Below are 23,850 nucleotides of genomic sequence, written 5' to 3'. Positions count from 1 at the left end.
TAGAAACATGTGGGGCTTTTGCCAGGCACTTATTCTCTATTTGGGAAAAATAAAACAAAACAGAAATTAAACAAATGCGCAACAATTCATTACTTAATGATAACTGTGACAACTGCCATGCAGAAGGCCACAAAGTAGATGTGAGCACATATAACAGAGGTCTTGATCCAGTCTGATGAATAAGAAAAGACTGAATGAGAACTGATGTCTGAACTGCGGTCTGAAAAGAAGCAAAGGTTAGGGACTGGCTAGGCATTTCAGTTAGAGGGAATAGTACTGGGGTAGGTTTCCAGGCAGGAAAGAAAAGGAACAGAGCGAGCTGGATAAATGAAAAGAGGCCGGAGGATTGAAGAAGCAACTGAAGTCAGGAGGTTTAGCTTGAAGTTAGCAAGAAGTAAGACTACCAGACAACGTCTGCATCCCTGGGAAGAATGAGTTACCTGAATCTGTGAGAAGAAAGCAGAGAGTGAATTGAGGGGTCACTGACATTTTGAAAGAAAGAAATTGGTATTTAGAAAAAGGAGGAAACATGCCACTTATTTTACAGATAGTATTTCATTTAAATTTCAAAACAATCACAAAGTAGGTTTTATCCCCCTTTATTTTACATACGAAGAAACTGAGGCTCAGAAAGTGTATATGATTTGTACAAGATTGCACAAAACTAATTTAAAAGATGGTACTTCACTGATGTTCCTTAGGATCCTCCCCTTACCACCACACACACCTTCTTTTGGCAGCCACAGTTCCAAAATATTAGCGGCTAAGAAAACCACTGTATACTTAATACGCTGACAAAACTTGCGGAGGCAACCACATTTACTGAAAAAGTCATCTTGAATTTTGAAGGCAGCACCTCCTTTTATCCTCCTCATTATTAATGTCTTTTGGTCTTCTGTCTACATAATTAGAAATCTTTCTGTGTGAATAAACCAAGGTAATCTATTTTCTATCACCACAGAGATAAACTGCCTTGCTCTCAATTTTAAAACTTTCTGACAGCTTTTAGAGTAATTGGGAAGTGGGCAACTGTTAAGATACTGTAGAATACAAAACCTTTGTGGTGGGTGGGATAGGAGAAAAAGCTTTATAAGCTCAAAATTGATTTTTAACATTTAGAGGTTTTTTCAGGAAATCGGAACATGGGCACTGTTTGCCTATGCCAAATTGTTTTCAAATTGGATGAATTTGTTCAATATGTTCATAAAGGACATTCTGTTCAAAATGGCTAAATGCAAGTTAATTGGTCTTTTAACATTAAAACATGACTGCCAGTGAGCAGGTATTTTAAGAGAAACAGTTCTGAGAGATGAAGGTATCAATCACATTTAGTTAGGTTCTCCACTAGAGGGCAAAAAGAACATTTCAACCCAATAGATGCCTTGACAGGCTGGCATTTCAAACCAGCCATGTTTCAGGTTATCTAATTGCCAGTCATCATTCTTAAAATGTACTTGATTTAATCACAAAGTTTTGACTTTTAAATTTCTTCCAGGAAACGGAGAACAATCAATTTTTATATATCTGTCCCTAAGCTCATTTGTTATCACCTCGCTGAAAAAATGTTCACTCTAACGGTTTTTATTTTTTAATTATTTAAAAATGTTTTTAAACATTTTCAGTTACAGTTGACATACAGTATTATATTAGTTTCAGGTGCACAACGGAGTAATTCATTTCAGGTGCACAACAGAGTAATTAGAGTCGTAAGTTACATTTATATAACTTACACGTTATATAAATGAGACATTTGTATAACTACAGACCATACATAGTTATTACAATACTACTGACTATATTCCTTATGCTATACTTTACATCCCCATGACTACCAATTTGCACATCTTAATCTCTTCCCCTTTATCATCCATCCCCCCAAACCCCTTCCCATGTGGCAAGTGTCAAAATGTTCTCTGTATCTGTGTTTGTTTCTGTTTTGGTCTTTCGATTCCACATATAAGTGAACGCATATGGCATTTGTCTTTTTCTGCCTGACTTCCTCCATTCAGCACAATACCCTCTAGGTCTATCCATGTTGTCACAAAATGGCAAGGTTTCATTCTTTTTATGGCTGAGTAATATTCCATTGTATATATGTACATCCATTCATGAACACTCAGATTGCCTTCATACCTTGGCCATTGTAAATAACACTGCAATGAACATATGGATACACATGTTCCTTTGAACTAGTGTTTTGGGGTTTTTTTGGATGAATACCTAGAAGTGGGATTACTGGGTCCTTCTTTTTTTTTTTTTTTTAAGTATATTTTGTCTGATAGGAGTATTGCTACCCCAGATTTTTGTTCGTTTGTTTTCATTATCACAAAATGCCTTTTTCCATCCCTTTCCTTTCAATCTGTGTGTATCTTCCAATCTGAAGTGAGACTCTTGTAGGCAGCCTATGTAAGGGTCTCTTTTTTTTTTTTAATCCATTCAGCCACCCTATGTCTTTTGATTGGAGCATTTAATCCATTTGCATTTAAATTAATTGTTGATATATATGTAGTTATTGCAATTTTATTACTCATGTTTTGATCTTTTTAAAATTTTTTCTTAAATAAGTGCCTTTAACATGTCTTGTATTACTGGCTTGGTGGTAATGAATTCCTTCAGCTTTTTCCTTTCTGGGAGCTTTTCATCTGTCCTTCAATTCTAAATGATAGAATAATCTTGGTTGGGTAGAATAACCTTGCTTGTAGGTCCTTGCTTTTCATCACTTTGAACATTTTGTGCCAATCCCTTCGGGTCTTCAAAGTTTCTATTGAGAAATCAGCTGACAATCTTATGGGAGCTCCCTTGTAGGTAACTAACTGCTTTTCTCTTGCTGCTTTTAAGATTCTCTCTTTGTCTTTAACCTTTGGCATTTAAATTATGATGTGTCTTGGTGTGGGCCTCTTTGGGTTCATTTTGTTTGGGACTCTGAGCTTCTTGGCTTGTATGTCTGTTTCCTTCAACAGGTTAGGGAAATTGCCCATCATTATTTCTTCAAATAGGTTTTCAATACCTTGCTCTTCTCCTTCTGGTACCCCTATCATGTAAATATTGGTACACTTGATGTTGTCGCAGAGAATCCTTAAACTATCCTCAGTTTTTTTATGTATTTATTTATTTATTTTTACTGTTCTGATTGGTTGTTTTCTGCTACCTTATGTTCCAAATTGCTGATTCAATCCTCTGTTTCATCTAATCGACTGTTGATTTCCTCTAATGTATTCTTTATTTCAGTTATTATAGTCTTCATATCTGACTGGTTCTTTTTTGTTTTATGTCTGCATTTTTATGTTTCCTATCTCTTTGTTGAAGTTCTCACTAAGATCATTAAGTATCCTTATAACCAGTGTTTTGAACTGTGCAGCTGGTAAATTGCTTGTCTCCATTTTGTTTAATTCTTTTTCTGGAGCTTTGTTCTGTTCTATCATTTGGGGCATGTTTCTTTGTCTCTTCATTTTGGGAGCCTCCCTGTGTTTGATTCTATGTATTATGTAGAGCTGCTATGTCTCCCAGTCTTAGTAGAGTGGCCCTATGAAGTAGGTATCCTGTGGGGCCCAGTGGCACAGTCTCTGGTCACCTGAGCCCTTGTATGGATTCTGTGTGCCCTCCTATTGTAGTTGAGACTTCATTGCTGTTTGCACGTCACTGGCAGGGATTGATGCTCAACTGATTAATTGTGAGGACTAACTGTGACTACAGTGGAGGAACCATTGTGCATAGACTTTATAGAGCAGGAGTCACTTTAGCAGGGCTCCAGTGCCTGCTTATTCTGCTCTTTGGGTGTGTCATCTGTGGAAGTGGCCAGGTGGTGTTCCCTCACTGTCTGAAGCTGGCCACTGGGGCCTCCTGGGCGGGACCCAGCCACAGGGAGGGGCCAGTTCAGCCTCCACCTGTGCCCTTCCCAGGGCCACTTGGTATGAGCTACAAAGTGATCCACAGATATCTTCCAACTGTGCTATATGTGGAGGTGCCTGGGAGAGGCTAAGCTTTGAACCAAGGCCAACTGCCAGTAGTGCTGGCTTGGGGCTGCTTAGCAAGGGGTACAGGGCATGCTAAGAATGCTGCTTTTTGGGGTTTGTGAACCATTGAGAGAATTTAGGAAAGTCCACAGCATGAGCCAAGACAGCCTGTTTGTATGGGAAAGTCACTGGATGCAGATTGGGTGGGCCTACAAATTGGGTGAGGCAGGGTCTCAGTGAATCACCATAGTGGGGTAAATGGTGTTCGCCAGGTTGATAAAGACTTAGATATGGCACCTGCCTGCACCTGTGGGCTAAGAGGGGGAAGGGCTCAACAAAGAAACAAAGGCTTCTGCCAGCACTTCTGTCTGGGAGAAAGCTGTCCCTCTAGGTCTTACCCTAAGGCCAGACAATTCAGCCCTTCCTGTATGTCCCTGATACCTTTCAAGGTGCTGCCCCAGCGCTGGAGCTCAGAGAAAGTGAGTCTGTCAGTAAGTCTATGTGCGGGCCCTTTACATGGATCGCCTGGGATTCGGCCATCCTCCATCTCACTCAGCTACAATCTCTGTTGGTTTTCTCAGCCATTAGTTATGGGTACTTCTCTTCCTGTCACTGGAACCCTGGACTGGGGAGCATGGTGTAGGGCTGGGACCCCTCACTCCTCAGAGGGGACTTCCACAGCTGAGATAGCCCTCCTGATTTTTAATTGCCATATGTGGGTTTGGTACCAGCCTGTTTCACACCGTCTCCCCTCCTACCAGCCTTGAGGTGGCTTCTTCTGTATATCTTTAGTTGTAGGACTTCTGTTCAGCTAGACTTTAGATGATTCTTTTCTTTTTTTTTTTCTTTTTTTAAGATGTTATTGGGGAAGGGGAACAGGACTTTATTGGGGAACAGTGTGTACTTCCAGGACTTTTTTCCAAGTCAAGTTGTTGTCCTTTCAATCTTAGTTGTGGAGGGTGCCATTCAGCTTCAAGTTGTTATTGTTTCAGTCTTAGTTGTGGAGGGCGCAGCTCAGCTCCAGGTCCAGTTGCCGTTGCTAGTTGCAGGGGGCACAGCCCACCATCCCTTGCAGGAGACGAGGAGTCCTCAGCAACCTTGTGGTTGAGAGGACGCACTCCAACCAACTGAGCCATCCGGAGCTCAGTGGCATCTCAGTTCAAGGTGCCGTGTTCAATCTTAGTTGCAGGGGGCACTGCCCACCATCCCTTGTGGGACTCGAGGAATCGAACTGGCAACCTTGTGGTTGAGAGCCCACTGGCCCATGTGGGAATCGAACCGGCAGCCTTCAGAGTTAGGAGCACAGAGCTCCAACTGCCTGAGCCACCGGGCCGGCCCAGGTGATTCTTAATAATGGTTGTTCTTTAGTTTAGTTGTAATTTTGATGTGGTCATAAGAGAATGCAAGCACAGCATTTACCTACTCCACCATCTTCCACTGCAACGGTTTTAATACAACCATGTTAAAAATTAAGAATTTGCTAATTTGAAAGAGAAGTGTGGGAGGAGGCAGGCTGGATAGCATTTTTATTGAGGCAAAGTTGATTTTTAAAACTCTTGTAAAGTAACATGCTGACCTCTCATAATTTATTGACACACGTGTGTTTTAAGCATAGAGAAAATAAATCACCATCAGTTTGTACCTTGTGTAGATGGACACATTAAGGAAAAATAAGCTCCTTGTATTTTACAACATTCAGCTGCCACCTGCCCCTTCCCCACTGCATGGTATCTTAGATCTGTTTCCTTAGAAGCAGAGCCTGAGGCAAGGGTTCAGCCTTTTGTGATTTATTGAGGGTGTGCTCTTTGAAAAGCATCCTGTAGAGGAGGGAATGAGTGAGTCCTAATTGGGAAAGAAAGAGCAGCCTAATTCGCAGGGAGGGGACTCCAGAGCATAAATTGCAAACTTATCTCCCATTGAGGCAAAGGAGCTGAACTGTGATAGACCTGATCAGCCAATCATTGGCAGTGGGCCACAATGTGGGGAAGGCTGTGGGCCACAATGTGGGGAAAGGATCAAGTAACTCAACTTTAGGACATTCATCTCAGCTAAGGGCATTGGTCTGTGAAAGGAGGCTGTTGTGGGCCCTGAAATATAATGAAAACCCTGATGGCAGCATTTACCTTTGCAAATTGAGTCATATAATTATACATACATATACATATATATTTATATTTATATATCTAACCTTATTTTAATGCTATTGCTTTTTAAAAAATGTCTTTTCCATGAATTTGAATTTGATTTACATGAAATTGTCATTATTCAATAGTTCTTGACCTTCAAAAACATCAGTTTTATCTGTTTAAAATTCTTGAACCTAATTGTTTGTCTCATTGCTTTAATTTATTTTGTTATCCTTTTATACACTCCATTAAACAAAAGCCATATGTGCCACCATGTGTTATTTACATAGTCAAGGAGTCTCTTACTTTGAAACTTTGGGCAACATTTTCCTGTGTTGCCTTATCTTGTTTAAAGTGAACATTGTTTTATTCCTTTTACTAAAATATGCATGTAAAATTCTTTTAGATTGCTAAATTTGTTGACGTTTACCCTTGTGTGACTGATTGAAGTACAACTCAGACATTTCATTTACAGCCATCAACTAATGATACCCATTTACCCTCATATAAACCATATGTTCCATATGTTCTGTGATTCGAATAGTAATCTGTTTTGTGGAAGAAAGATATGACTGTGGGGTTGCACTCTTTCTCAGGTTATTTAAAAATATTTATTTAGCTCCCACTGGGCACTGAAACCGCTCTTTAACACTTAAAACATTCAAATGAAGTGTAAGTCCGCTTCTTGCTCTCAAAGTATTATAGCTCAACCATTGGAAATCTTAAAACTTTGAGACTGTATTATTGGGGATATATGTTTGTTATGGTCGTATCTTCTTCATCTTTGATTTTTTTTTTTTTTTTTTTTACCAGTATATAATTTTTGTGATACATCACTTAACATCTGTTAACTTTCCTGGGTTCTGAGATATGTTTCTTGTAAGTTGGGACAACTGGTTGCAAATTAGTTCGAAAGGGATTAAGGCAGGGCAGGAATTGAAAAATATTTATGAGGTTAAGAGTCTTAATAAGGAGTATCTATTTTCCATTATATGTCATATTGGAATGAAATGGCTAGCACACCTTATATTCTATAGAAGAGAAAGTACGGGGAGAAAACAATTCCACCAACGTTGTTTTTGTGAAGAAAGAGACATTTGGTTTATGATTATACTAGAGTTAGTATGATATTGAAAATGATGCTTTGTCTGTTGTCCTAAGAAGTTAATTGCATCCTTAAAGGATAGCAGAAAGAAAGAGAACAACAAATAGGCTTCCTTGTCAATTCCAATGTCAGTTTCCAGACTTTATTTTGAGGTCTAAAATGATGCTGGAATATGGAGTCTGCTCCATTTTCATTACAACCTGGGAACTGCAATGAAAAAAGTGAGCGTTGAAGTTAATCTCTTTGGGGAGGTGGTTTTCTAGTTGAGAAAGAAGCAACTCTAGATGAAAAACATGAGTAACGCAGGGATGTGATACTTGTTTCCAAAACAGGCTGAACACATAGTGGATGGAAAAAAGTAATTTCATTATGCTGTCACTTAGTGATCTTTGGAAGAGGGAATTCTAACATGTCCCAAGTCTGTGCCTTCTAGGATAGAAGAAACAAGGCCAAGAATAAAATAGTGTAATTTGGGAATTTTCAGCCATATCTTAACAGACCTTTTACAAAGATCAGAGAAGAAAATTCTTGTTTTCTTACTGGTATTAGACAAGTGTTAGACGTACTGGCACTTCGACTCCCATGTACGGATGTTAATGATCAGCAGTTAACAGGAAGTTTTCTGTGGGTTTAAAAGACGATTAACCTAATGCCAACTAAGTATATGATAATACTCAGGGAATACACAGAGTGATGCTGTAAAACGTAATAGTGTTTGTAAAAGTTCATACAAGGAGCAAGTGTCACAGCTAAGAACGGATATTAAGGATGCCAGTTAAGATTTGACGGAGAGTTCATTTTTACTATTGCTGTAAGCTCTGTGTCTGCCTCAGCTGTGGCTGAGTACAACAGACTTTAAAAAGGAAGGTCTTTTTTTTCTTTTCTTTTTTCTAATACAGCATCATTTATCAACCAACAGATTTTTGCTTAAGCATCACAAATTCATTGAATTATCTAAGCAGAAGAGGAACTAGAACTCATCTAGTTAGGGCCCAGATTTTAAAGAAATGGAAACTGAGGTCTAGAGACAAAGTGACTTTCCCCGGGTCACATAGGGAGTTAGTGGTATAAGTGAACTCATGAACCTTTGGGCATCACCAAAAAGAGATGCTGTACGTTTAAATTCTAAAAATAAATATTTAAGCCACTGATGTTGTTTGTTTGTTTGTTTGTTTGTTTTTAATATTGCAGGCTAATGCAGATGAAATCTTTAAGACATATGGATAGGAGTAGCTTGTCTCTATCATTTAAAACAGACTTTTTCCTCATTGCTCATATCATGAACAGCCCTCATTAAGGAAAAACTCAGAGCACTACTCACGTTTTGGCCCAAGGCATAGAATATTCAGCAATGAAATAAGTCAACTAGAGTTTGGTGCACAAGTGCTGGGATATGATGGGCCCTGACCTCCAGCCGCTTGCAGTTTTTTTGGAGAATGAGATAAACTCATATTTAACAGACTTCATTCATTTAATGAGCATTGTCAAGGCTTATTCCTTTGCTTCGTAAGTGGAGTTTATGCATGCAAAACCTTTATATTTCAGCCTCTGGGGACAGATTCTGTCATCCTTCTAGACTAAGACAGATTTATCTATTATGAACATAGCACTCCTACCTTTCACTTCAGAACACATTATTTTGTGTATATAATCAGATATTCCTGATTATATATAACTAATATCTCTCTCCCACTACCCTAGTCTCCAAGGACAAGGACAATGTCTGTTTGCTCACTGTTACATCGCTAACATCTAGCAAAGTGCTTGGGATATTTGCAGGCACTTAATAAAACAGATCTGTGCTAAACTATTTAGTTATATAACTGCAGTACAACTTAATTGATTAGGACATTTTGAATATAATTAAATTCAGTTGTGACTAGATAAATACCTGAAAAACATCCATTGCATCAGTTCGTACAAAAGCACTGGCTATGGCCTCATGACTCCACTATGGTAATATTAGCATCAGTTGAGAGCCCCTTAGAAATGCAGACTCTCAGGCCCCTCCCTCTCCAGACCTTTCGTGCCAGAATCTGAAATTTAGAAGATTCCCTGTGTGCTTCCTATGCACTGGTACATATTGTAAATCAGGGATGAAAAAGTCAAAATAGTTTGTTAGGCCAGATCCCTTAAATGAGTAAAGTAAGGTAGATACACAGAGGGTGCCAAAAAAATGTATACACATTTTAAGAGACGTTATCTATACTCAAGCAGTAGTTCACTGTAATTGGAAGTGTCTGGGCGCTGATGGTAACCACTAGGAGCAACTTTTGTAATTGCAGAAGTCAGATGCGACTTGTAGTCATCTTTTGTTGTTGATATATGTTGAGTATTACAATTAACACAGTTTTTCCCTTTCTTAAAATGTGTATACATTTTTTTTGGCACCCTCTGTGTATGTATAAGCTGATAATAGGTCACCTCTGACACTTGGCTTCCTCTTAGTAAGAATGGTGGGGCTGTGCTGACCTGGAGCTCATCAGCTTCATCTGAAAGGGGCAGGCTGCTGCATGATCGAAATGACTGCAGGACTAGTGTTGGAAGACTTTTGAGCAGTTCAAGAGAAAGAAACACCAACCTGCAAGTAGAATCTGTGAACTCCAACACTGACTACGAAATTCAATTGGAAAGCAGAAGAACTGTTGAGGGTCAAAGAGAGCACACATGTGTGAGAGTCCTAGTTCAAAGGTCTCTCGCTTACAAAGTTTCATATAAATGAGGAGACTTGTAGGAATGTAGAAAACACTTTCTCATTGTGCCCTAATACAGACTTCTTTAGTTCTGCACGTCAGAAAACCCTCTTTGTTTTCTCTAGCTATTTCATTCTTTCTTTCTTTCATTAATTTATTCATTCAGTACTTATTTAGTGTCTGCTCTGTCCTAAAGAGGCCCCATGCCGGGTGCAGAAGACTAAAGATGAGTAGCATATCATCCACATGACTTCCCATGGCTGACAGTCTCATAATGACAACCTTGTACTATTATGAAACACAGTATTTTATATAGGTATCGCTACAGTAATTTGTCAGTTCTCTTGAGAGATGTTCTTAAGAAAGTTTCACTCCAGCTTGAGTAGTTCACAAATCTAGGTGGGGAGACAGAAGTAGAAGGTACAGCTGATGTAGGCAAATAGAGTAAAGGATGTTTACAAGAGGATGTGATTCAGAAAAAAAAAAGAAAAAATCCCAAAGAAGTGAATTCTGAATAGCATGTGTAGCACCTCTGGCAAATTAAAAATGTTCACATTTCTTACAACACTTCCTCAGCTTCCTAATTTCTGGCAGACAAGAAAACCTACTTCATCTTGTAGGTGTAGGGGAGAGAGTTGTTTCATAAAAGCTAGAGCTTTGAGTTCCATTTCTCAGGTAAATTAAAGAATTAAGTGATTTAAGCACATTTTGCATATTTTCTTTCTTCTTTTTTTTTTCTACCCTGTTTCCCCAAAAATAAGACCTAGCCACACAATCAGCTCTAATGTGTTCTGGAACAAAAATTAATATAAGACCCGGTCTTATAGTAAAATAAGACCAGATATTATATTATATTATATTATATTATATTATATTATATTATATTATATTGCATTATATTACATTATATTATATTATATTATATTATATTGCATTATATTACATTAAAGACGTGGTCTTATAGTAAAATAAGGCCAGGTCTTATATTAATTTTTGCTCCAGAAGATGCATTAGAGCTGATTGTCTGGCTAGGTCTTATTTTCGGGGAAACAGGGTAGTTACAGGGTTCTCAATTTTCTAGTTGGTTTGAGGGGAATTTTATGTGTCTTTGTCAGACAAGTTAGTGTTACCTTTGGAGAAGCAGTGACATTTATGAGAAAGCCCTATACTGGTAACAAACATTTCACGAGGCTTTATATTACTTTGGTGGCAGCTGTGATCAAGAGTATAATAAAACCAACTGAACATTTTATTCAAATACCACACTGTTGATGATTCCGCAATGGTGAGTGAGCAAAGGTCTAATTAGTCTGTTACAAATATCTGGCCCTGAAGTCTCCATCCAGGATAAGAGTATGTTTTGTTTCATTTCATCTGAGCTTTCCCTTTCATTGATCCTTCTATGTTGAATAATCATCTGACAATAAAATTTTAACTTTTCATTTTATTTTTTGGATGCGAAATAGTCGTTTGTTCTCCAGAATACTTACCACCAAGTAAACAGGCTTGGAGGAGTCTCTGTGTCCTTCAGTATTCACTTACTCTGTCTATATAGATAGCAAGCCAATCACCAATATATAATTTATTTTAATGTTTTATGTTCATTATTTGCATTCTGACTGTAATAGGATTTTCACACCATGTTTTACTTTTCTCCCCACTTAACATCTCTAGCCCTTGTGCATTATAAAATCTTTGCATTCAACAGAGATATCAACATTCAACATTATTTCTGTCCAACATTTCCCAATTTTTCTTCCCTAATCAACAAAATATCAACGGGTCTACTGGATGTTTCTTCTTTCATTCTAGGGAGTAGGGGGGCCTACAGTCACCCAGAAAAACTTGAGTCTATTCTATTCTCTAAGGCAATGCTTTAATTTAAACCTTCGTTATTCTCTCTCTCTCTGTCTCTCTGTCTCTGTCTCTCTGATTACTTCAATATCCTCCAATGCCCTCCCCCATCCATATTTTTCACTTCAGCCACAGTAACTTTTTTGAAATGAAAGACTGACCACACATAGCCTTTTCTTAGAGTACCTCAATGTCTTCTCACTGCCTAGAGAATGAAGCCCAGACTCCTTATCTGACATATAAACTCCATTGTATTGTGTCTTGTGCATGCCCTTTCAGAGTTAGACCAGCCACTCCTGACCAGCTTCTGATCTCTGAAAGGTACGCTCTTGCCTTTATTTTAGTATGTGCCTTTTCCTTTTGCAGAGTGGTACACATTTCTCCCTTCCCCTGTCTCCCGCTCACATCTCCTGAGTATCTTCCCAGCATGTTGCCACTTCACACTTGCTTTGAAAGCACATGGCTCTGCCACTTACTAGGTCTGGACCTTGAATAAGTTATTCTGCCTCTCAATTTTAGTTTTCTCATCTGTAAAACAGGGTAAAATTAGTGCTCACCTTACCAGGTTGTTGTGAAAACTAAATAAACAAATACGTATAATTTATCATGTGAGTACATAATAAATGATTATGACTAAATCCATGAACAAAATCATATTTTATTTAATGATTTTTGGTAAGTTTGAGGATAATAAAAGGCAAACCTATTATGACAAAAGATCTTAAGTAGAAAAAAGCATTCCAAAGCCAAATATAAATGAATTGGGGATTACCAATTAATTAGAATTAATCATTTTCTGTTCTTTTTTGTTAATTAGGATAATTAACACATAGCTTTTGAAATTCAAGATTAAAATAAAATAGACTTAATGAATGAATACCTATATTGAAAAGAAGGAATGGAATGTAAAAGTAGATATCACATAATTACTCAATTGTTTTTCCAGTCTCAGTAAATATTTTACTGGGAGTGTTCCTACCTCTTCAAATTTCAGAATATTTGTCTTATTCTATTTTAGGAGACTAACATAATAGGAAACTTGAAAACTTGCCAGAACAGAGGGAAGTCTGAGGAAATGTGAGGTTGACCTCCCCAACAGCCAGTGTTGGCGTCCCCCTGGGCCACATCTAAATTTCTGGGATCCTCTGAATTGCCCTGGAGGATTAGGAGCTAGTCACTGTTCTGCAATTTATTGATCAATTCAGGACATTATTAAGAGTAAAAGGGAGCCAGTCGTTTCCATAGCCCTGATTTGTTCAGGACAATAGCAGAAACAGGGACTGTTCATGTCAAATCAGGTATTTTGGTTATCCTAAAGTTGGAGTGAGGCGAGACAGTGAAAAAAGGGGATATAGAGATTTATTACAAATGATTGTTCTCCCTTCTACTTATTTGTGTGTGTGTGTGTTTGTGTGTGTGTCCCTCATTCTATCTCTTTTTCTTGCGTATCTATGACTTTCTTCCATCTTAACAAGTTGAAGTGTATGTGTAGTGTTCAGAAGACCCATGAAATAATTAAAATTCTTATATAAGCAAAAGAAACTCCCTTTTATTAAAGAGTCACTGTGTTGTAAACTACATTATAATAACATCATCTGGTAAGATTGCAATGTTTATGAAGTCCCTGTATATTGAGATTATTATTGTTTGCAGTAATGCACAATGCTTTACATTCCAAGTAAGCCTTTACTGTCTATAGATAAAGTTGCATTAACTGTGGGTCAGAACATGATTTATCTCTTTTGCTTTGGAACTTTTCAATTTTAGGCCTATTGTAGGAGTTGAAAGAAATATAACTTTGTTTCCCCTTTATAATATCTGTTCATGTGGTTTAATAATTCATTCATTCAATAAACATTTAATAACTATTTTGGCTATATGCTAAGCACTGTTGTCTTGGCTATATGCTAAGCACTGTTAGAGTTTATGTGGGACAGAAAAATAAATAAGATGTGGTCCTATGCTCAAAGTATTCACCATCTGCCAAATTTTTTTCTAGGTTAAGAATATCTTCCTTTGTTTTGAATAACAATCAAATTTTAATGTTTACACTTGGTAGACTCTACTATGAACAGTAATAGTATACTTATGTCATATTTTAACTATCTATTCAAATGAAATTTAAATATTTATTTCTCCTCACTTCTACCCCTCATCACATCCTGGGCATCTTTTCTATGAAGCTGAGTCATCCAATGGTGGCTATTCCTGAACATGAAACTCTTGATTCCAAAGAGGTAAATGTAAGATACAGCTGGAGAGCTAATTATCCATTTCCATGAGGTATTAAGAAATAGAAATAAGCCTCTCTCTCTCTCTCTCTCTCTCTCTCTCTCTCTCTCCATATATATGTATATATACATATATACAAATATAAATATATATATTTATAATTATATATATTTATATATATATATGAATAAGATTGTGTTTTGTTTTTTTAAAGAAATAATTAACTGGCCCACTCTGTGTTGTTCATAAACCTTTGATAGTTAAATAAGTAAATTTTTGCTGCTTCTTAATGTAGAAGGTGATACCAGAGGCTCCCAGGTGTGTAGCCCCTTGATCACAAACTAATTCCTTCCTTCCTGTTTTGTCTTTGTGATTTCCTCTTTGGATTTACTGTGAAACCACTGTTGTTTCCTTTATCTGGAGGGTCCGTGGATGTCCCATAATACTTATGGTGTCTCTTCTGAGTCAGAGGTCTCAGTATCTCACAGTATCTCAGTTTCTTGACCCCCAAGTGAATTTTGCATATGGCAGGTAGCATACAGGCAAAAACATGCTAGCTCAAACATAGCCTCTAAATTTCCTGCAAATGGTTAGCCACTTTCACATTTTGAGGTGATAGACTATCTGTCTATCTATCTATCTATCTATCTATCTATCTATCTATCTAGTCATTATAATTTTTAAAATTATATATATAATTTATATACATTTATATATTATAATTATGTATAATTATAATTACATATTTATGTATAATTATATAATATATGTAATTAAAATTAAAAAAAAATTATAAATACTATACCAGAGAGACAGAAAAAAATGTGTAAAGAAGTTTTAATTTTATGTTAATTAAGAGCTAGCATAATTGAGCAATGTTTTTTTCTTCTACATCCTCTCAGGCAAAGTGGCAAGTATAAAAAAAGTGATTTCTTTTAAAGGACTTACCTTTAAGAAAGGAATAAGTATGCTCACTCATTCATTTCAGATACTATCATAAGTGAGGCGTGCTCAATTTTGCAGCCTCCAAGTTTAGGGAAAACTCAAACAAAAACAAAAAACATAGTACAAAAGAAGTAAGAATAAGAAAATTCCAAATAAAATCTGAATATTTTCCTCTACTTTTCATAAACCGACATCCCTATTTCTGCAAATTTTAAAATCTTTTATCACATAAGACCAATGTGCCTCTGTGCTGTAACATTAGTTATTAAAATATAAAAGGCATGTTAAAAATAGGTGTGGATTTATGTCCTTGACCACCTCTCTGATTTTTTAAAGATAGGATTATTCTTTCCGTGAGTATAAACATATAGCTAAATTGCATTCCTGAAAAATTGTAGCATTTCACCCTACCAGGAGCCTGTTGGAATACCTGTTTCCATGTACAGTTGCCATATTGAGATTTATTATAATCGCCAATTTATTGAGAGTTTACTGTATGTTAAAAAGTGTTATGCACTTTATATGTGTTATTTTACTTAATCTTCACAAAACATTGTAAGTTAAGTCCTATTATTATTTCCATCTCACAGATGAGGAAACTGAGGCTGAGGGACATCAGTATATTGCCTAAAGCCAAATAGCTGGAAAGTGTCTGCACAATCAGGAATCCAGATGTGACTGCCTGAATCCTGGGCTCTTAAGTGTTCTGCTGTACCCTGTCTAGCTCTCTGTCTTCATCTAAATCTCTGTCTATATTATCTAAATCGATTTCTCCTTTAAAATCATATTTTAAAATATTTGTAATTTAAAGGGGGAAATTATCTTTCATTTTATTTGCATTTTAAATATTCTGTATTTTCTGTTATTTTTGTCTATTTTGCTTTTGCATTAAGTTATGCACTTATCTACTGGTATATGGTAATATTTTTCTTACTGACTTGTAAACTCCCTTTATATATTAAGGATATTAACTCTTTGTTAAATGTAGTAGCCCTTTCAGTGTGATGGTGGCAAATTATGTAATAGTGAAAAATTTGACAAATATGTATGTCCAAAAATAGGAGAATGGTTGAATAAATTTTGTGATTTTCGGGTGAATATATAATAATCAAATGTTCTGTTTCTTCCAAATGTTATTTTGGTTTAAGTTCATATAGGCTATCTTTACACATTAAGAATGTTTCTACACAATAATTGAATATCAGTTGATTATTTCAATAACAAACGCATCCAGTTCAGATAATAAATGCTGAATTAAGAACTTCTGAATGTTGGGTTATGCTGAAAGACTATGTTGCAAAAAGAGCAGGGTAGATATAGTATTATAACATTTGCAAACTTTTTTGCACCAATTATCACAACCTTAAAGACAAAACAAAATTAATCTAGTGAATAAGATTGCCAAAAAAAAAAGGTTTCAACCTCATGTTTGGAATATATGAAAAAATACCATAAAATACCATTAAGTTTGAAGTTTAGCCATTGTGAGAGATAGTGAGTTACTGTTAGTATTAAAAAACTTGTAAATAATTAAGCAAAAGGACATTTTCTGCTTCTGCTGTGCTGTGTTTTACTTCTTACAACATTGGCATATTTTGGAGCAATTCAGCAAATTTTACAATTCCTTATGATATGTGGTCACACTGCAATAGTGACCCATATATTTTCCCTCTCTTTGTTATTTATTTATCTGCAAAGCACCAACTAAGAAAACTATCTGTTTTTATACAGCAATTCTGGTCTTATAACTATATGTTCTAAGGGGTGAAACATTGCAGTTACCAACCCAGTGCAAATAAACGATTATGGAAGGACCCTTGATCGGATCTCAGAATTTACCTCTTACGTAGTTATTATGTCATTTCCTAAAGATAGCAATCTGTCTTTCTTACTATCAGACTCCCATTTCTTGTATTTGATTATGCTATTTGTAGATACTAGTTTTTTTAAATTAACTTGGTAATTTATTTAAAACCAGACTTATTTGATTTGTTCATTGTTTTCATAAGTCACATATTTTATACAGTACATTTAAAAGAAGTAACTCAGAACAACAGTTCTACTTATCATTTAGTTCAGTAGTTCTCAAGTCTGGCTGAACATTAGAATCTTCTGGGATTTTTTAAGAGCTCCAGGATCAGGGTTCCACTCCAGGCAGATTAAATCAATAATCTCTGGACATGGGCAAATACATTGCTGTTTTAAAACCTCCCTGAGTGATTCAAATGTACAACAAGAGTTGAGATCCTCAAATTCTAGCTTCTTCATTGGCAGTCTAAGAAAGCCAGTCACATGTTTTTTTTATTTTGGAAACAAAAATTTGAAAGTAAAAGCAGGAGAACCATAATAAATTTCATATCAGGGAATGCTTTGAATTAATAAAACTTTGGGTCACATATTCCTGTCTAATGTCATAAAAGTTTGACATGGCTTTAACCTGTGGTAGATTAATTTTGAGAAATATATTCTATGTTGAAATTCACTGTAATTTTTTTGATAAAACTTAATTTGCCTGTGTCTTTTTTTTTTTTTTTTTCCCTTTTCCTTTCACACAAGGTTTGGAAAATTGGCAGGGTGGGGCATAGCATTTGATGCTATTTCTTCTGGGGGCTAGTAAATTCCAAAGGATGTTTTATTTATCATTTTATATAGTATTTTTAAAAATGCTTGGCCATTGATGGACCCCCATACGAGCAGATCAGATCCCTAAATAATTGATTTGACTATTGTGGTCAATTTTCAAAGAAGTTCACTTTAATGGATTTCAATTATTCACACCAATGTAGTAATCTCCAAGAAGGTGTATATGTAATACCATCTAATTTCGAGCAAACTCCCTGCCTGAGATAAATGATTTCTGAGTAGAGTTACTTAGAAGAAATTAAATTCAAGTAGCAATAATTATTTCTGATTGTATTCATCATGCCTTGTGAATTCAGCAACTCTTTGATCCACAACTGCTCTATAACCAATTCCTCTTTCTACAGGGTTATTATGAAAGTTATACTGGGGAATGAGATACAAACAGACCCGCCACTCTTCACATCACCTACTACATGCAGACCTAGGCCCATTTTATTTTCAACTTGAGGGTCAATTGATTTCCAAAAGTATGATTAGATGCATTTGATTCTGACCTTTCAGATCTATTTTTTATTAGCACAACTTGAGAGCTAATCATTCACTAGCTGCCCATAAAACACATACCTGGCAAATTCTTCTCCTGTTTTCTTATTCCTTCTCTTTGCAGATTTTTGATGAACATTTAAGCGTTGGCAAGATAACAATTCTGCTACCATGTTTCCCCGAAAATATGACCTAGCTCTAATGTGTCTTTTGGAGCAAAAATTAATATAAGACCTGGTATTGTATATTATATTACATTATATTATATTATACCTGGTATTATATTAGACCTGGTGTTACATTATAGTAAAATAAGACCAAGTCTTATATTAATTTTTGCTTTAAAAAACACATTAGAGTTATTTGTCCGGCTAGGTCTTATTTTCGGGGAAATACAGTAGCAAGGTGACTAAGGCTGTTTATTTTATTATGAATTCCAGAACCTCCGTTGATGTCTAAAGTTCTAATTTTATGGGACAAGCATCTCATTCCTTTATCTTCATTCTGCAGATGAGGATGTAGACAAGAGAAAATAAGTGACTTGTTCTTGGAAGGCACTCTTATTTTCTGGTTTGATTCCAGGGTAAAAATGAAATTATTGAGAACAATAGGCTCACTCTATTCCCTTCAGGCAATTTCCCATAAATATTATTTCTCTAAATCAAACTTTGATAAATCTCAGATTGGGTTTTATCAACCCTGAGACTTCAAGGTTTGAATTTTAGGCTAGAACTTGGAATCTGGATATTGCTAACTGCTAATTAAAAGAAGATTCATATGCTTTGACAGACAACTGACAGAAAGCCAGGGTAAATTTGTCTTATAAAGACACCTTATATGAGCACCTGAATGGATAGCCACCTTGCCTAGACATGCAGGTAGGCAAAAAAATAACAAAGAAAGGACATCCTGCTGCCAGATTTGGCAGCAGTGGATCCCATCAAAATGACTTTCCTGTTGTAAGCCCCAGCCTATGTTGGGGGAATGTAATTAAAAAAAAAAAAAGTCATTCTGTTAACCCAGAAGTCCTCTTCACAAACGCAATAGAGAAAGAAAATCATTTTGTTATTGAATAAGCATTGAACCAAAATCTGATATGCATCACAGACAATCACTAAGAGATTGCAAAGTCAGGAATGAATCTTACCCTTCATATAGCCAAGCATATAGTACAACTCATATACACATGTTCTCAAGATAAACAATAATTCAATTCATCCTCAAGTAAGAGGACTCCACAGTCCCATTTTTTACGCATAGTTTATCCTAAGTCTTCTGGTAATGGAGGTGACCACCTAGGACAGTTAACTGCCTATATACAAAGGAAAATAAACTTCTCATATCTTATGACAGGAGGTAGTTTTATAACTTGGAGTCAGGTATCAGCTAAAGTCAGGCTTCTTACCCTCCCTCAGAAACCAGGAGATAGAGGATGGATGTTTACTTAGTTCTCAAGTCCTTGAGAAGGACTTTCCTGGGTCTTAAAGCTGACAAAATATCCATCAAGTTTTCAAAAGGACTTTATATACATTTCAAAGAACAGAGAATGTCCTTACACTGACAAGTTTTCTAAAGTAAATGTTCTAAGAAAGGAGGGTTGAAAATCTCTTCCCTTATTTTTACCAGGAAAATTAAGCCTCCTGCTTTTCATTTCCATTCGTCCCTATACTATGTTGACAAGGGCACAACTGAAATCTGAGAGTCTTATTCTGAAGTAGCCAATGAGAAGAAAGATGTCTCACTTATTCTTCTTTTCTAGGGACTCAATGGATCTAATATAGGAGAGGTGGGGGTTTGACAATTTTGCGGTCTCTCCTCCTCAGCCATCTTGGTAGATTAATATTGGCTTTTGCACTGTAGAGAGTCAGGCATGTTAAAGCTGAGCAGAAGTCAGGAACTAGAAGGACTTACATTCTCCTATGTGCTGGTTTTTCAAGATAAACAAACAGAATAAAATCCGAGTTAATAACTATTTGGAGCTCAGGTCATCCAGTTATTAATGTTTTTGACCCCAGATTCAATGTTGTGCTCTCTAGAGTCCATGACACTTGCATTCTCTATGTATCGGGCTACGTTTGCAGAGCCTTAATAACTGAACTACATATTTATAGTTTCTAGCTTATGGATAATATATTCTGATAATACATCTTGGCTTTTTACACCAAAGTTAGTGGTTATGCAAATGTCCAAAATACATTTAAAATCTTTCAGAAATAAAATGAATATACAACAATTTATAATATCATGATACATATTTTCTGGAAATTACTGTTAGTTCTGCATACTAGAAATCTGGTTTCATATTTACAAGAACACATATGTAGATCATTTTGCTTTCGTTTGTCAGAGAAGAGTATGGATGGATGGTTTTGTTTTGAAAGGGAATGAAAAATCAGTGTACATAGCACATTCTTTAATAAAAATTCTTTCTGTGACATTGGTTTCAAGTTTCACAGTACTATATCACTTATTACCCAGAGTAAATGCTAAATAAAAATAGTTTTGGAATTTGACTCCCTTCAAAATTATGATTTTCTACATGTCACAAGTTTTTTCTTTTTTTAATGTTTTCTTGTATCCAAAATAAGTAAGTTGTTCAGATGATAATATGATACAATACTGAGCCTTGACTGACATGGTGCTAGTCTAACAAAAAGTATTTTATTAATGATTTTCATCTTCCTTAAATGTCAACCTTTGTTTTTCTCAAGTTGTTTAGCTCTTTATTGAGATTGAGATTGGCAAAGGGACATTAAAAACTTCACAAAATGTCTATGATCACGACTCTATCTGTCATAGCATAATGCATCATTTCAAACCAGCTGCTGAGCTGTGGTGCCAAATATTCCTTTGATCTGCCAATGTGTTCAGGAAGGCCGAGAAATAGTGCTGAGTTTGCCAGCATGGTGTCAGAGGACCAACTACCGACTCCTCTGTCATTGGATTTAACTATTCATATAATTATAAAATCTTATATTTGAAAGAGAATCTAGAGGGTTCAATATTTTGTTTAATATTATAATCCTGTCTACAAGTATTTCCTTATTTATCTTCTGTTTAAAGTCTTCTGGTGACAAGCCAGATGAGATATATGGTTCAGTATGGCTAGGATACACTAAGGACTACAAGAACAACAAAAAGAAATGAAAGCGTAGGGTTTAATTTCCAATATGGTGGTTTTGAGCATGATATTTCATCTTTTTGAGCCTCAATATCAATAACATGAGATTAAAGGATTATGGTGAAAGTCTGCATTAATGCATGTAATGTGTTTAGCATATGAAATGCATAGCATTCAATAGGTGTTAGTTAAATCATGATGATTTCTTTAAATCTCTTCTACTACTAGCTACCAAGTGTTGGGACTTTCAGGAAAATCCAAATAAATCATAGTTTTTATTTGTTAGCAAGAAAAAGAGGAGATGTAATTTAATAATTTCTTCCATTCATTCTAAAGCTTCAGAGAATCCCAGATGATGAAAGGTGCAACCACTTGTATCATGACTGTTTATTTTCTATGGCCAGAACAAATCAGTGCAGAAATGGATCTACCCCCGTGTATTAGCAACTCTTTCCCTAACTCTTTCTAGTCTAACAAATGCAGTTTTTCCTAAATGATGCAGGACATATCCATGTTTCACCATCCTGCTAAGTCACTTGGCCATGCCAGACTTGGGTTTCCTATCTGCTTTCCTTACTCCTTGCATGTAGCCTGTGCTCCCCTTGAGGCCAGCTCTAAGCCACGGCTGTCTTAGAACACTACTTCTTGACTTTACGATCTAGGCAAAGGCATAGCAGGGAGAGTTGCCTGCAAAAGAGAAACTGACCCCTTGTATTCTGCACAGTCCGTTTCGGAATGTGCCATTGTCAGCCATGACTTGGCACCTGGAAATATAAAGTTAAGGTCATTTCTTTCCATTGGCGTCACTCTGTCGTGTTTTATCAGAGTAATGTTTTAGAACTGAATTTCTCTTTTGGCCTCATCTTTGATGCTTTCTCTTATAATTTTTGTCTTGAAATCTGTGCTCTACTAATACGCATCTCCATTCAGTTACATTTATCTTATCTGTTCCAGACAGTCAAACCCTATCACATAGGAACACATAGAGATTGGATGGATAAATAAATTATTAGAATCACTCCCTTACTACATAACTACATTATAAAGCCAATGAAATCAATATATGAAAAAAAGGCAAGAGGTTCATTTCCTGCCTGTCTTTTGTAATGTTCCATTTTGCAAAAGCTGGAAGTTAATTCAATCCCAGTTCACTTTATCTCCTTGTTTTAGAGTTTACATTTCAGGGAATGATGCAGTCAGTGCTAAAAGATAGGGAAGGCAGAAGCCAAGGGATGAAAGGTGAGGGGATGTGGGTGGGATGTGGCAGTGCTGTTTCCCAAGGCTGCACCGCCCTTCAAAGCTGTGGTAACACTTTGCAGGCGGCCAGAGCTCTGCTGAGCTCTTAAGAGATTAGAGTCTGATTTGAAGCAAAGCTGGTGACTTTATTATACCATTAATTGTGTAACAAGAAAATAGCTACTGAGGGGGAAAAAATAAACAAAATTTTCCTACTTATGATCCTTTTTTAAAATACGAGGTGCTATGCCCAAATGTTAATGTATAAATTTTTGGGTGTACTTTTTTTTTTTTTTTTAATTTACTTATTTCCATCACCTGACTACTACTTTCTCTTATTTTGCAGCAATGAAGTTGGAGCAGAAGCGAAAAACCCAGGCTGCACTAAAGTTTTTGGAATGCGGGTGCTAATTTGCTAGATTTCATTCCCACCCACCCCCAAGAGTATGAGGGTTCCCTTTAGCAGTGCAGCAGTGGAACTAAAAAAAAAAAGTTTCTTGCGAGCATACAACATCTCCATACTCTCATAACACCCAGCATAGGAGAAACTTACCTCCAGCTTCTTGCACCACTGTTAGCGCCTTTAATACCTTTTGTTAAGCTGACAGCAGTACTAACATGCCCCTATACTTAGCAGCCAAATAAAGAAGAATCATGGGTAAATAGTCGGCTGTGACCATTTTTCAACACCAGTTTTATTTAATGCATGCATTACTTACTGAATCAGGTTTTATTCCCCTTTGGCTTTTTTTTTTTTTTTTCTCCACATGTGAAGAAAAGGAACAAGTTTTACAAAAATGAGTCTTTGCCTGCTTTCCGGAGACGCCAATATCGAGGGGTTCATTTGGGAGGTCCTAGACATGAGAACGTTAGTATTTCACACGACACACCCTGTTTTCCTGTACTGTTGGGGTTCTGTGCTGCCGTACAGACTATGTATCAGGGACAGGCCAGTGACGTTGAGTGTCGTGTCATTGGAATGTCTCTAACATGACTCTCTCTCTTCCTCTCTCTGTTGCCACATGATTCTTGTGGGGACTACTTCAGAGTCAGTTTGTCCTCATAATCTTGGGAGCAGCAAAGACATAGAGCAAGCCCTCACTGTGATGACAATCCGGAGAGCCCACTTTCCAGCACACCCAGTTCCCACATATTGGCCATATTTGTTTTTTTTTCCAGTCATCATCCCAGTAGTCTGTCCTGGTCTTCTATAAATGCTTTTCTTCTGCAGCCTTCTGCCCAACTGGGAAGCCTAGGACAAGACACACTAAGGAAGAACTCATGGCAATTTGCACAGTGAGCTCCTGGAAGTAGAGGAATCTTAGTGAAGGCTGATTCCCTTACCCCTTGCACATAACCCATGTTCCTCTTGAAGTCAGCTGTGTCTGAGCCATAGCTCCCTCAGACCACTGCTTCAGCACCCCATCATCCCACCCAGAGCAAAGCAGAGAGAGTTGCC

At 36.6% G+C, this 23,850-nt stretch overlaps 1 protein-coding gene across 26 annotated transcripts in view; it reads left to right on the top strand.

Annotated features, from left to right (window-relative positions):
* The window catches only part of MLIP (muscular LMNA interacting protein), a 245,332-nt gene extending 222,275 nt beyond the window's left edge, over positions 1–23,057 (top strand). For 14 of the 26 annotated variants that reach the window (XM_074333100.2, XM_074333101.2, XM_074333102.2 and 11 more), the window contains 2 exons: positions 13,915–13,968; positions 15,499–17,425. In XM_074333100.2, coding sequence (XP_074189201.2) covers positions 13,915–13,968; positions 15,499–15,549 — 105 coding nt within the window. In that variant the 3' untranslated portion in view covers positions 15,550–17,425. Of the gene's footprint in view, positions 1–12,010; positions 12,035–13,914; positions 14,015–15,498; positions 17,426–22,737 lie in introns of those variants that run through there. The other 12 variants (XM_074333093.2, XM_074333103.2, XM_074333097.2 and 9 more) reach the window with 5 other exon arrangements.
* Positions 23,058–23,850: the final 793 nt, after the last annotated feature.

The sequence above is a fragment of the Rhinolophus sinicus genome, chromosome 2, assembly GCF_057876585.1.
Source record: "Rhinolophus sinicus isolate RSI-liver-muscle chromosome 2, RSI-T2T, whole genome shotgun sequence".
Taxonomy (NCBI): domain Eukaryota; kingdom Metazoa; phylum Chordata; class Mammalia; order Chiroptera; family Rhinolophidae; genus Rhinolophus; species Rhinolophus sinicus.
The sequence above is the reverse complement of the archived record's forward strand: the minus strand, read 5'-3'. Positions and strand labels throughout refer to the sequence as shown.